The sequence below is a fragment of the Toxoplasma gondii genome, chromosome VIIa (genome assembly GCF_000006565.2).
Source record: "Toxoplasma gondii ME49 chromosome VIIa, whole genome shotgun sequence".
Taxonomy (NCBI): Eukaryota; Apicomplexa; class Conoidasida; order Eucoccidiorida; family Sarcocystidae; genus Toxoplasma; species Toxoplasma gondii.
In genome coordinates, this window is record NC_031474.1 from 2,174,558 (window position 1) to 2,188,480 (window position 13,923).

At 56.0% G+C, this 13,923-nt stretch overlaps 2 protein-coding genes across 2 annotated transcripts; one reads left to right on the forward strand and one right to left on the reverse strand.

Annotated features, from left to right (window-relative positions):
- Positions 1-1,142: 1,142 nt before the first annotated feature.
- Positions 1,143-4,514, reverse strand: TGME49_203860 (hypothetical protein). The gene is made up of 2 exons (XM_002367627.2): positions 3,834-4,514; positions 1,143-3,320 (listed from the first exon to the last, which is right to left on the reverse strand). The coding sequence occupies exons 1-2, from the start codon at positions 3,954-3,956 to the stop codon at positions 1,956-1,958; spliced, it is 1,488 nt and encodes a 495-aa protein (XP_002367668.1). The 5' UTR covers positions 3,957-4,514; the 3' UTR covers positions 1,143-1,955.
- Positions 4,515-5,404: 890 nt separating this feature from the next.
- On the forward strand, positions 5,405-13,468 carry TGME49_203840 (DEAD/DEAH box helicase domain-containing protein; the record flags this gene model as incomplete). Its single annotated transcript, XM_002367625.2, has 4 exons — positions 5,405-8,169; positions 8,917-9,130; positions 9,541-10,546; positions 11,227-13,468. 4 exons carry the CDS (start codon positions 5,405-5,407, stop codon positions 12,666-12,668), a joined length of 5,427 nt encoding a protein of 1,808 aa, XP_002367666.2. The 3' UTR covers positions 12,669-13,468.
- Positions 13,469-13,923: the final 455 nt, after the last annotated feature.

Here is a 13,923-nt window from a genome sequence, read left to right on the forward strand (position 1 = left end):
AGGTCTTAGACCTTCTCACGCTTTTCCCAAAATCGACACACAGGCGACGGTAGCTTTTCAACAAGTTGAAAACACGGTCTCGTTTGACGCCACTGCCCCCGGCGGTCTTTGAGACCACTCCCAGCATCAGCTTCTTCATGAATGCTCACATGCTCCGCTCACATTTCTTCCATGTGCATACCTTCCATGTATATAGAGATACAAAAGTGTAGTTAGGCGTGTTCTGTCAAGATACGTGCATAGTATCTCTGTCAATATATGTATGCATACATTTTCTCCCTTTAAGTATTTCCGTATCTCTCTTTCAACAGATGCGTGCATTCTGTCTCCTTGCACATGCACTTTTTTCTTCTCCATGCCTATGCGCACCATCACTCTCTTTCTGTCGCAGTATACTGTTCCACGTATCTTGAATTCCGTCTGAGTGCCAGACAGCCGAAACAGGAAAGCTTGCACCGTCTAGTGACACGCACTCCTGAACCTCGGAGGCGCTGATGCGCTTCGCGCGCCCAAAGGAAGCAGAAGACTTCACTATACGGTCAAAGACGCTAAATGAGTGGAAAACAACAGAGAGCAACTGTTTTCACAAAAGGGCTGAGTTCTCAGCGCGAACAAGCAAATGACGCAGATTACCACTGACAGAACTAGCCACACCAAAGATCTCTTTCGTGGCGTTCTTCGGATCGCGGATTCCCTCCTGTGGGGCCTCGAAGCATTCTTCCGTATTTCGCCAGTTTAGACAAAACCGCATGAGTGACATCGAAGCGGGCTCCTGCCATATTCTGTATCTTGGTGGCGGGGGACGACCCGGAATTCCCTGAAGAGAACACGTTCACCTTCTCTTCGCTTGACACTTTTCGATGTCGCGGGCCTCCACTCACGATCGAAGAAGGGCACTCTTGAAGTGTAGTGCGACGCGTATCGGATCGTGCAGTTCGTGGATGCTTTTTTCGCTATTGTCGCTTGCAGTTCGACTCCAGAGACTTCATGCAAGGGAAAGTGGTTCGAGCGAAGCGTCGCCGCAACACGGAGATTCTTGAGTAACTCTCTCGGGTTCAACCGACTCTCGTTACTCTGCGTCTGGATCTATTAGTTTCTTTAGAGTTTGCCAACAGGAGAAACGCGCTAATTGGAGAGACAGGGGGGAGCCCATTCTGGAGCTCTGTTGCACCACATGCAGGGGCCGTTCTTAAGACCGGAAAAACATCCGCGGTTACACGAATTTTACGTGACTGAATGCCTCGTGACTCTGAAACACAGTTCCCTCGTCGACCCACGAATTGGATTGATGCTACATATTCACGGTCCTGAGTTACCGGAGTCGAGTTCAAACGTGCTAGCAAGGCATAAGGTGATGACTGCCGCGAAGAAGAACGCGTGATACGAGATACTTGCGCGGGCAAAAAGCTTTAGGTTTCGCGGTACGCCATCTTTAGCCGCGAGAATGGTTAAAACACCGCGTTTCGTAGTTACACCGAAAAAACGATTCACCAGATCAAAAATCCAGTAGCGCAAACACACTCAAAGGGTATCTTCCCCTGTAGCCAAAGTTCCTAGCAGAGAAAGAGTCGACATTTAGCACCAGTCTCTACGCACACACGAATGCGTGCATATATATATATATATATATATATGTAGTTGCGTGCTTTTGGTGTATGTGCATGTTTTTAAGTTCCGAGACACAACCTCGCTTCAATGCAGTCCTTGACAAATAGTTACAAAGTGCAGAACGAGGTTTGAGACGAGCACCTGCACTTCGTGGGGATTCGCGGCGCGGTGCACTCTCTGGATCATTAAGATGAATGCATGCAAAACAGTTATCACATTCACAATTTGAAGTTCCATCCATGCTGTCGCTCTTGCGTCTACGACCGTAACACTGGACCTCTGCCGTGGTATTTTTATCCTCTGTTTTAATCCCCTTTCCGCCTCTGTTTGTTCACTGGTTCGTCTCTCTAGCACTGTGGATGCTGCCTCAGAGCTTTGAAAAGCGAGACTTTCTTGGTCGGTTGTGCGTCTTCTGGTTTCGTGTTCTCTGCTCTCGGACTGCATCCCGGACTCCTGTCGTCTCCTCTTTTCACGCTGCTCTCGTTCTTCACTTGCGCATGCAAGCGTCCCGCCTCCGGTGCGTCTCCCCGCTCGTCTCTGGCGCTCCGCTCCACAATGCGTTCTGCCACTGCGGGAGACCACGAGCACGCAGAACGAGCCTTTTCGCCGTCGCCTCTCTCGGCGCCGAATCCACCACCAGACGCTGACAGCGAGGAAGTTGACGGACAAGCGGGAGAAGGCGACAACTTCTCTGTGCCTGCCGAGGTCGATCCGCGTCTGCTCCTTTCCGCTGCAGCATCCAAAGGCGGCTCCGGTTTGCCGCCTGGCGACGAACCGACAGGATGTCCTGCGTTTGTCGGTCTGTTCTCACCTCCCCTGCCGGCGCCTTCGGTGCTTCTCGCGAGGCTGACCGAGGCTCTGGAATACGCATCAAATTCGTTTCCCTCTGAAACGCTCATCGCGGGACCTGGGCCTCGCTCTGGTGAGGGTGAAAGCGAGAGACGACGGACAGCAGTCGACTCGCCGCTGCCTAGTTCCTGGGAGTCGACGCTCTCGGCCACAACCGGCCTCTGCCTTTGTTCTTCTTTCCCCGGCTCCTCTTCGTCGCTCGTGTACTCCTCCACGATCTCCACGAAACCATCTTTGGTGAAGTGAGCCTGTCCTTTCTTTCCGGCCTGCTCGCGCTCTTCGCCTGCGGATGCCGCGGAACTCGCTCCCGGCTTCCCGACAGCAGGTCCACCCGAGAACGCTGCTGCGCCTGCGCCGCTTCGCACGCGCTCTTCTTGGCCAATCTGGAGCTGCGCGCGCAGCTTCTTGACTTTGTCGTCCACGACTTTCTCCTGTTCCCGCAAGAGCGCTTCTCGGCGGCTCAAGAGCCCCAACGCCCCGCACTCGCTGCTCTCTCTACACTTCCCCGTCTGCGCCTCTTGGCTTCTCCCGGCTGAAGGAGGTGACGCAGAAGCAGAAGAGAGCGCTCGCGTGGAAGAGCAAGACGCATGGCCTAGACGGAAGGTCGCGAGGTAGTCTCCGCCCAAATGCAGAAGCGGCGGGGCGGCCGACGGCAGGAGGCAGCCTGGAAGCAGAGCCTCGGTCGTGAGAGGGATGAAAATGCGGGGACAGGGAGACGCAGAGACGGCAGCGGCTGCTGAGTCAATGGGAGAACAGGGCGAAGAACATGACGGCGGAGAGGAGGGTGGAGCACCCGGGGCGACATCGCGAGGTCCAACGTGGAAGCACGGAGAAAGGTAGTGAGATAGGAGAGACGAGGCGGCCTGAACGGGGAGAAAAAGGCCATTCGAAAAACAGACACAAAGATGTTGTGCTGTCCACCGGAAATAACGCGGGCACCGGGGCACCTAGAGATTCAGAGCTTCAAGAGATCGTACCGAGTTCTGCAAAGCTAAAAATGGTTCCGCTTGTTCTTCGTATTCGCCAACACAGAGGCGTAGCAGCCACACAGTTCTGTACACGGTCTCGAGTCCACGCGCGGACCCTAGGAGAATGCTGCCTTCCTCAGCCCAGTCGTATCCCCTTCTTCGCTTCGCCTCTTTCTTGTCTGTCCTTTAAGACAGTGCAGTTGGCATGTCTACCTCCAGGGAGAGTTAAACAAACAGACGATACTACACGGGATGTTCGCCCAACCTCGTTTTTTCCTCCGCCTGTATCGCGACCATAGTCTCGACCATCTCCTCTTCTCCGCTCCTTCCACAGCTCCTCTACGTCGTCGTGTTCCCTCGTTTTTCTTTTCTTCCTCCTTTTGTTCGCTCTTTCTTCTCTGCGCCTACCTCGTGCTGGTCAAGTTGCGTCTTCAGCTCCTCAGCAGCGGCTTCATGCTGCTGCAGCGCGCGCATGAGGTGTCTCACCGCGCCCTCGACAGAAGGAGAGGGAGAAGACCGGTTGAGAGCCATTCCGATGCGACGAACAAACGCTCTGGCGACTCTGTGCTGCGGCCAAAAAAGGAGAGAGAACGGCTGTTCCCCGTGAGTCTTGAGCGCGAACGTGACAGGACGGTCTTGGAAAGGAAGAACGTGAAAGCGGGGGTAAGCGATAGACGAGAAGCCGAGAACGCCCTAGGAGAAAGAAACGAGAGGGAGAGATGAGTGGCATCGAGGAGAAGGAGGCGAGTGGAAAGCAGGAAACGCAGGGGCCCGCCGAGGGGAGAGTCCGGTGCATGCAGAAACTTTCGAAATTCCACTTCTTGGAAGAGGGAACGAAGGCGAAAGAGAGGAACAAAGATGCAGGCCACAGACATTGAAGGGGCACCAAGGAAGACAACACTTCGTCGAAAACGAAGACTTCTCCTGAAGAGATTGTTCTGTTTTCTCTGTTATCTTTTGATGTTGATCGCGTCAACTCATGAAGTCAGACGCTGTCTGCCTGGCATCTGTCTGGGGAAAGGACTGGGAAAATTGTTTCAAACGAGCTCTGGAGACACCCCGAGAGACATTGGCATCCGTTCATTGAACTACAGAGAAAAGAAAACCGAAGCGGCCATTTTTGCCGCTGAAAGAAAGGTCGATTCGCCGATCGAGAGGCCTCCACATGCTTCAGTCACGGCGTCTCTCTCGGAATGCGATTTGCGCACGCGCTGGACGGCAGCTCGTTGCATGCAGATTTGGCAAAGAAAGTTCCACATAGAGACCTGAGAAGAAGTTTCTGCCCCTCTTCATTTTTGTCTTTCCTTTCCTGCTGGTTTGTTGTCTTTTCAAGGAGCGAGTGTGGGAGCCTCAGCGTGTGCAATTTCTTGCTTCGCCTTGCGTTCAACGTCCCATTGTGAGGGGCCGCCTAGAACGAGAGCGGTCTCGGATTCGAGCGTCGGGGCAACGCGAGGCGAAAGGGATTAAAACTCGGCAAAATCACCTGGGATTGGGTGGAAATGGCCTTGTTGAACGCTTGCAAGAAGGAAATTCTTCGAGCGAAAGCTCTAAAACCTAGGGCGAGTCGCGGGTGCCATTACGGTATTGCGCAGGCTTCAAAGGTTTTTCAGTTCTGGGCCTCGAGTGACCTCTGCATGGGAGGACATGTCGAGGCCGGGGACGCCTTCGGATTTTTTCTAGCCAGAACGACGAAGAAGTCGAGAGCGGTTTTCCCCGTCAGTTTTTCAAGGTGCGTGTACCATTCGGCTCTCCCCCAGTGCTGCTTGTTTTTGAGTCCAGAGGTCGCGGTAAAAACCTCCTGCAAGATCCAAGATTTCTTGAAGCTGTGTCCCCTCTTCCTCCATTGACTTTTATCTTTTGTATCTCGTGAACGACTTCCTTCGCAAAACAGAGACGCTGTGGAGTTCGGTGGAAAGAGCAATGTGTGTCTGTCTTTCTTCCGAGCTTCTCTAAGCACCACACGCGGTGTCCTCGGCAAAATGGCGGCAGCGGAGCTTTCCGTCACGCCGTCTGGGAAGCAAGGCGGCGGTGACGCGAATCCGAAAAAGATAGCGGTGATGGGAATCCAGAGGCAGTGTAGTTCTTTCTTCATTTCTCCTTCTCTCTCTTGTTCTGACGCTTCTCGCGTGTCTCCCTCTACTCTGGCCCCCCCCGCGTCCTCAGCGGCCCCCCAAGTACCCATTTCTCACCGGTCTTCTCTTTTTTCTTATCCTCGAGCTTCGGATCCCAGGGCCTTCTTTCGCGGCTTGTGCATGCAATGTCGGATGCCACACCAGCTGTTGCTGGCAACACGAAAGAGAACAGTCAGGGCAGCCCAAGTTTCGATCCCTTCTCTGCATCAGCCTCCCGCTGTTCTCCTCCTTGGTGTCTCTCCGCCGTCTTCTCCAAGATACGTCTCCTCCCTCTCTTCTGCCTCTTCGCCCTCGTCTGCCGCTTCTCCCTCGTCTTCGTCTTCTTCCTTGACTTCTCTCCCTTTTTTGCGTCACGTTTGTCTCTTTCTCCGGCCGTCGACTTCTCCTTCCACGTATCTCCGTTCTTCGTCACGCCGCCCGCATCTTTCTCCTTCTTTCACTGGTCTCTCCTCTCACGTCGCGCCGCCTTGCTGGATGCCGCCGCGCCTCCATCCTCGACCGTCGCCCCCGTCAGTACTTCCGACGCTGCGCCCCTTCCGCTCGCCGCTGTCTCTTGTCTCCTCGGCTGTCTCCTTTCAATCTCCGGCTTGCAGGACTCTGCTTCTCGCTGGTGGCTTCGGCGCGGTCTCTCTCTCTCACGGTCTCCGGGAGGCCGCTCGGGGAATGGCGACAAAGGAGACGCGGGGCAGCCCCCGAGACGCAGAACACGGAGGAGAGAGACGTGACATTGGGGGATACTTTGGAGGCTTCGCTGGAACCCATCGCGGCTTAGGCTTCTCCGTACCACCCCGGCCGCCTGACCCTGATATGACATCCGTGTCTCGGCCAAGTCACCCCACTTCCTCTTCCTCTATTTCTGTCTCTTCTTCCTCTCCTTCCTCTCCTTCGTCTCCGTCCCCTTCCTCTTGTGTGTCGGATTCTTCTCCGACGTTTGTTCTCCGTCCTCCTACGGAAGCGGATTTTTCGGAATCGGAGGCCTTGGGTCTCGGTACAGCCTTCAAGCCTCCGACTGCTTTGGATTCGTTTCCTTTGCCGCCCTCCTCATCAGTGCCTCCTTCACACGCTTCTTCTGTGGCGTCTGCTCTGCCGGCTTCGCCGGCTTCTTCAGAGCCGAGCCTTGCCTGGTGTAGCTCCGCGGGCCAGTCTCTGGAGGCGAGGTTTCCGTCGTTTGCGTCTCTCGACCTCCATCCGGTGTTGGTGGAGCGGCTGAAGCAGCTGGGGGTCGAGACGCCGACAGCGACGCAGATCAGCGCGTTCCTCCTCATCGACAAGGGGCGCGACTGTGTAGTCGTAGACCGCACTGGAACGGGGAAGACGCTCGCGTATCTTCTGCCGTTTGTGAACAAAGTCTACAAGCTGCACGACATCTTGTTGCTTGCGCAAGTCGGCGTAGGGCCTTCATCGGGGACGCAGGTACTTGCCGGAGACGAGCAGCCTGGCCAGGGCGAAGCGCGACAGGCCCGGGGAAACACGGCGTCTTCGCCTGTCCCCTTCGAGGAAGAGGCCAACGGCTGCGACTCCAGCAGTGGAGAGAGAGCACATAGGGAAAGCCGGGAATCATCCCGAGTGAAGCCAAAGTCCGTAGGACGCATGCTTCAAGATCAGCTCCTCCGATGCCAGGAGGAAGTTATCGCCAGGCATGCGGCTCTGTCTCCCGCGCCGCAGGTCTGGGAATCACTTCGTGCGCCCATTCCTCGCTCGCCTTCGTCTGCCTCGCATGAAGCGAATTCTGCCGACTTGTCGTCTGCCTACGGCGACGCCCTGCAGGCTGTGGGCATCTCACCCGACAGCCCCAATCCGCTCGGGGCTCTGCGCCCCGCCGTCCTTCTCCTCCCCACCCACGACATGGTCATCGACGCGCTCCACACGCTTCGGCGGCTGGACGTTCTCGGTCGCCTGCAGATCCAGTGCCTCAGTGGCGTAGAGCGAAACGTGAAGGAGCGCACAGCTGGTGCGAGAGACGAAGAAGCCCGCGACCTGCGCGAGCTGCGCCGGACCTTTCGGAGGCGGCCCGACGGCGAGAAGCTGGCGCGAGACGCCCGCGACGGAGCTGAGGCGAACGAAGCTGAGACAGGTGACCGGGGAGACAGGGGCCGCGACGTCGGACCGGAGGCAAGGGCGAGGCCTGAGCGGAACGGGAGGACGAGAGAAGGCGGCGCAAGGCGAGAGGAGCCGTGGGCGAGCGCGGGGATGGGTGAGAGGGGCGACGCGGCTCTAGAAAGAGCAGAGACAGACGAAGGGCGCAGGGTCCGAGGAGAAGAAGGCAATGGAGGTGGTGACGAGTCTGCGGTTTGGAAGGGCCAGGTTCTAAGGAAGCCGCGAATGACAGCCGACGGGATGGTCGTGACCGAGACGCGACCTTTCAGCGAGAAGAAGATCAAAAACATCCACGAGGTTCACGTCCGTGGAAGTGAACGTTCCGGGGTACGCGAGTCGTGGCGGAGTCAAGCGCTTCATGGCGACGGCGCCGCCGCTGAAAGCAACAGACCAACGGCGCCGTTGGAGGCGGATGCGGACAGCAGGAGCTGCGAAGCACTTGAGGAAGAAAGCGATGATGACGAGCATCCATTTGAAGTCTGCAGCCTCCCTGTCCTTCACAAGCCACGCATCAGGTGAGTGAGGCTTGCCCGTCGCCGAGGGATGAGGACGCAGCAGCGTCTCCGTTTGCTTCTTCTCCGGGCGCCGTGCTTCGGGGTCGCAAGAGAGTCACCGAGCGGTAGAAGCAGGGAAACTTAATTGCAGTCCGGTCGGGTCTCGGCCAATCACGAGCTCCAGTCGGCGAGCGGGCGGTCGAGGAACAGTGAACAGCCTGGCTATTCGTCATGCGATTCAGGTTTCTCTGTTCGCTTCCTCGACTGCTCGCCTTCGTCGGTTTTGTATACTGCGAGTTGCGTTGATGGTATTTCGTACCTTCATCGCATTGGATTACCGAGGCCAAGTTCGCCTGTGATATCAGAGCGGAGGATTTAAACCCATAGCTCTTGTAGGACTTGTTCCTTGTGGCAAGCGAGCGCGAGAAGCCTTGCGCTTTATTTGGGGAGAAATAAAGGGCGGCGGTCTCCTTCTTCCCTTGATTTTAGTCGACGTTTTTGTGTTACTGTGTCCTTAGTTACCCCGTTGCGCGACTCCCCCCCTAATCTGTTTGCCCTTTTGTTTCTTCTCATACATGTGGTCGTCCAGCTTGTCCTTTCCAGTCTGCCGTTTAAAGCGTTCTTCCGGTCTTTTGCTCTTTCTTCTTTGTTTCGGTGTCTGGGTCCGCGTCCCGGTCCTGTTTGTCTACTTGTCGCTTTCAGCGAGGTGCGCCTTACTGCGTATCTTCTAGTTTGACCCCTCGCGCGCCTCCCGGCCTGTGCGTGCAGATGGGGCGCCGTCGATCTAGTCATCTCCACGCCACATCTGTTTTTGGAAGACCTCGAGCGGTTTCGCGGGGAAAATCTACAGCCTTCGATGTTGATTTTGGACGAAGCCGACGAGCTTCTCCGAGCCCGTGGCTCCCGAACGCTTCTCATGGACATCCTCGGCTACTGCAGGCCTCGCGTCCCCGTTCCTGCTCCTCACACTGCAAAACGCGCCGTACGTTCCAGGAACCACCGACGTTTTCGTTCTGCTTGCAGCCAGCACCTCCTCTCGCCTCTTCTCGTTGGGCTGTCCGCCTCTATAACGTTTGTCTTAAGACAATCAGTACCATCTCTCTTACTCTCGTTTGTTCTCCTTGTTGGAAAATCACAGGTTTTTCTTAATGTGCCCCGCGGTCGCGTCCTGTCATTCGCCGTGTCGGCTGATCGAGCCGGTCGCCCCCGTCTTCTGATTCTTCTCGATACATCTCTCAGCAAGCCCGGTGGGGAGCTGTTTTTCTGCGAGGCTATCGTTTCTGTGATGGAGGTATATCTCAGCAGTCACCAGCAATCGACTGTCAAGCATTTTCCCCCTTCGGCCGCTGTGTGGACCCGTGTGTTTTACGGATGATTCGACTGTTTTCGCAGCTCCCCGACTTCCCGCCTTGCCAGGTCGTTTTCTCGGGCGCGACGCTCGCTTCTCTGGGTCCCTGCAGTCCAGGAGTCATGTTGATTGAGCGGTTCGGAAATGCCTTCGAGGTTTCTCCGCGCTCGAGGCACCAGCTGCGTGACGAGGTGAAGCAGCTATGGATTCGCCTGAACGCAGAGCGCCTCGCCGAGCTCCTGTCTCTGGCACAGCCGCCGTGGCGAGTCAATGAAGGCGGCGAAGATGACGAGGATGCGAGACCCTCGAGCCAATGGCGTACGGCCGAGGGCCGGAGCCTTCAGCGGGGTTTGGAGGCCGTAGGCGAGGTCCGCGGCGGCGGTCGAGCTCGGCCGCGGCGCGTGAGAGGCGGCTTGATCACTGGTTCTGCTCTCGAGGAGGCCAGGAAGAAGGAGTTCGTGCTGTTGGGCGGGAACCTTCCCGTTTACTTGAAGCGAAGAAACCAGCCCAGTGACGAGGCAGTGGCTCTCGCGTCGCGACTCGTAGCCGAGACCTCGGCCGACACCACCGTGAAGCGAAAGCTGAGGCAACAGGTGTCTTGGGACCACCGCGTGGACATCCTTCTCGCGCTCCTCGCCGCGTTCCCTGTAGACCGAACTGTCGTCTTCGTGAACTCCGTCGACCGCTGCATACGCCTCTTCGACTTCTTTCGGGACCGCGGATGGCCCGTCGTCAGCTTCCACCGAAAAATGTCCATGAAACACCGGAGCCGCGCCCTCGCGCGGCTTCTCGCCGCTTCCTCTGGGGGCGACAGCCTCCAAGGAGACAGCGGAAGCGAGGAAGACGGCGAGGACCAGTTCGCTGCTGAAGGGTCCGGCGGCGGGGCGCGACAAAGCGGGCAGGGGCGAATCGAGGAACTGCTGCCGGCGTCGCTCATGATCGCGACGGACCTTGCGTGTCGAGGACTCGATCTGCAAGGGGTCCAGCATGTCATCAACTTTGACTTCCCGACCGATGCGATGGCCTATATTCACCGAGCTGGACGGACCTGTGAGTGAACAGCAGACGAATGACATGGTACAGGAGGAGCGAGACGAAGAGGAAGGACGAAGGAAACAAACAGCTGGCCACGAAGGCGCGACAGAACGTTGAACAGGTTCCAGTGTCAGTGGAGAGTCAACGCGTTGATACTATGCCTTGGCGCAAGTGCCGTCGTCCCTGCCGACATTGTCTTGTTTCGCCTAGTCCCGAATGGCTTTCGCATCATGTGATCGCCCCAGTCTGCCCCCCCTCCCTGTACATACTGCCACCATGCCGCCTCGTCTTCGCCGTCTCGAATTTTGTCCTTCTATGCTTTCTTTCCAGTGAATGCAGCGGCTCTCTTTATCTGCAGTCGTCTCGGTTTCAACACATATTTTCTGTCATGCTGTTTTGCCCATCTCTGCTTTGCTGGTCATAGGTGCATCATTCAGCCTCCGTAAAACGCCTTAAGAGTGCGTGGCATTCTGAGGCATCGCATGTTAACCTTTGCAGGGGTGCCCACACTTGCAGCTCAAGAATGCGTTGCATGTAGCTCTTCGGTGGATTTATCTCCAGTCTAGTGTCGACTTGTTGCCTCGTACAACACCTCCCCTTTCTGTTGGGTTCGCTCTGCTGCTGTCGCGTCCTGAGGCTCGCGGATCACACCATTTGACTTGCGGTCCCCATCGTCCTGTGTGAAATGCTTGCAGGTAGGCGACCTTCGTCACACATGGACGGTACAGAGCGCAGATCTCCCTTCTGTCTGGTCAGCAACCTTGTGAGTGACGATGATTTCCCGCTCGCGTCGTCGCTGTATTTCCTTCAAAAGGAACGTCAAAACCTGGAACGAACCTTTAGTCGCAAGGCATCCTTCAAGGCGCGTTACATACGCCACAGAGAGGCCGAGAAGAAGCGGAAGGCAGGTGAGAACGAGAGGCGGCCAGGCGAGGGCGACGCTGAAGCCGAAGGCGAGTCTGCTAAGTCCAAGAAGGACGCCTACACAGACGACATCGAACAGTTGTGGAGCCAAATGTACCGCATGCAGTTTGAGCGGAAGGCGACTGGTGCCCGAGTCCGAGGGATCCGAGACGAAGATAACGGTCTACCCCGGATGCCAACTGAGGCAGGTGGAAGGTATGCGGAGAGGAATGGAGAGAAAGACACCAGGGGCCAGAGCGCCGATACCTCATCAGCCGCATCGGCGTCTTTAGGTAGAGACAGATGGAGGCGCCTTCGACGTATGCGAGTGGAACGCGAAGAAAGCAAGCGCCCCGAACGCGAGTCTCTGAGTTACCGAGAGGCGGCAGCGAGTCGGAGGAAACAGCTCGTCGACCGATTGTTAAGGGGAGCTGTCTGGAGTGAAGACGGAAGGACGGCATGCATTGAAGCGCCCCGGTCATTCTTTGACGAGGGTGAGTCTGAAGTAGGCACGGGTGAGCCTAGTGAAGAATTAGATGGTGTAGCGTCTTCCCGATCGGACAGGCACCTTTTAGAGCCCAGAAGACGCTCAGCAGGGACCCGAGGAAAAGAGAGCGATCAGGATCGTAGGCAAGGCGCCCTTGGGCAGAAGAGAAAACGCGAAGACTCGTTTTGTTCTGAGGAAGGCGGAGACGCAGCTCAAGAGCAGTGTTGCGATCCGGTGGCTCCAACACAGTCCGAGCGGCAGGTGCACCAAGGTGGAAAACCACGAGGTGCAGGCACCAGTCGCGCGCTGCAAATGCGGGCAGCCCTGTTTGACGACGACAGCGAGGACGAAGACGACAGACTTCCTCCGTGGCCACACTCAGCTCAGCAGTCACATTCCATTTCTTCTCCTTCGCCTTCTCGGGCGTCCGTCTTCCGTCGCGACAGCCCCTCGCTCCCGAAGGCGACGGGAGCCGCTGGCGAGGCAGGCGCCTCGAAGAGCTCGGTGGAGAGAGCGACGAGGGTGTCAGCAGGCAACAAAGTGTGGACTGAAGAAGAATACGACCAATTCGTTGTGAGGAGGTTTGAGACATACCAAGGCGGCCGGCCCAGTCGAGCCCGGGGCGTCGACTCACGTCTTGCGTCGGTGACTCGGCTCCACCAAAAGGCGGCAGAAATGAGGACCAAGATGCTCATGAATAATCTCGGCGCAAACGACGACTTCTTTGACGAAGATCTCAAAGTTTAGACCAGAGATGCGAGACACACAAATAGTGGGACGAACGAAATCGGTGTTTCTCAAGGAGGGGCAACCATACGGAGAATGAAGCAGCGGCGAAGCATCGTTGTCGTATCCGTTTTCCTTGGAACTCTTTTACTCCATGCTGCTCTTGTCCTTCGCACACTTGCACACCGATATTGTCTCCGTTGTGTGCCTTTGTCGCATCTGTTTCATTGTTTTCGCACTCGCTTCGTCATATGGAATTACGATTCGTGTGTCTTCTCTTCCGTTTGCCCCGGTGCTGGAGCAACCAGAACGTAGTAACAGACGTGCGTCTCAGAACTTTGCATTTCCCCTGTGGGTTCCTAGCGTTTTTTCCTCCAGTGCTTCTACTTGACCTTGCCACTCCTGTGTGGTGTCAGGTGGCTTTTTTTCTGTGTTGGCATTTACTCCTAGTGCCTGTGTCAGTCGTTTGTATTTTCGTTGCCTTTGCTCTCCTGCGTGCCTATGCCGCTTTCTTTCTGTGGAGTGATTAAAGGCTGTTTCATCCTGCCTGCTTCTTTTAGCGTTCTCCAGTGATACGCACAGAAGCAAAAGCCGGAGGCGGGAACGTGGTCACCCATGATTCATGCCGTACACCACCGTTGTGATGAATAAGTCTCCGGTTGTTGTGTGCTCAGTATCTCCAAATACTAGTGTAAGATGTGGCATTCAAGAGCTTTCAGAACCGGTACAAACTGCGGATACACGCTCTGTAACATCTATGATAGTCGCAGCTCTTCTATTCCTCCCGGTATCTATCTTCGAATTCGGTTGAGAATGAGTGAACCATGGATTCTGACTGCCGCTTTCGACCATTGCTACCGAATTGCGGGGTCGTCCGTTTCTGAATTTTTTTCATGCACTTAATATACCACTGACATGGTGGGAAAAAGTTCATCGTGGGCACTTCTACCAAGGACAGATTGTTTCTCGGGCGTGAACTGCGCTGAAACGATTCGCTTTACTATCAAACACAAAACGGACTCCGGTCCTGAACCCCGTGTTGCACCTCGAGATTGGGCTGCTTCCTCGTGCAGGATTTCCGTATTTGGTTCACACACAGTGACACGGCAATTATAAGGCATGAACCGTGGCCTGAATCATGTTGACATATTGTGGCATTTCAACAGGTTTCATGAAGTCCGTTTCGTAGCCGTCGAACCATGGACGACCGTCACAGGTCAGGCATCGCGGTCTTAAACATTGGATCTTTACTTTCCATTTGCACGATTTTGGCGCG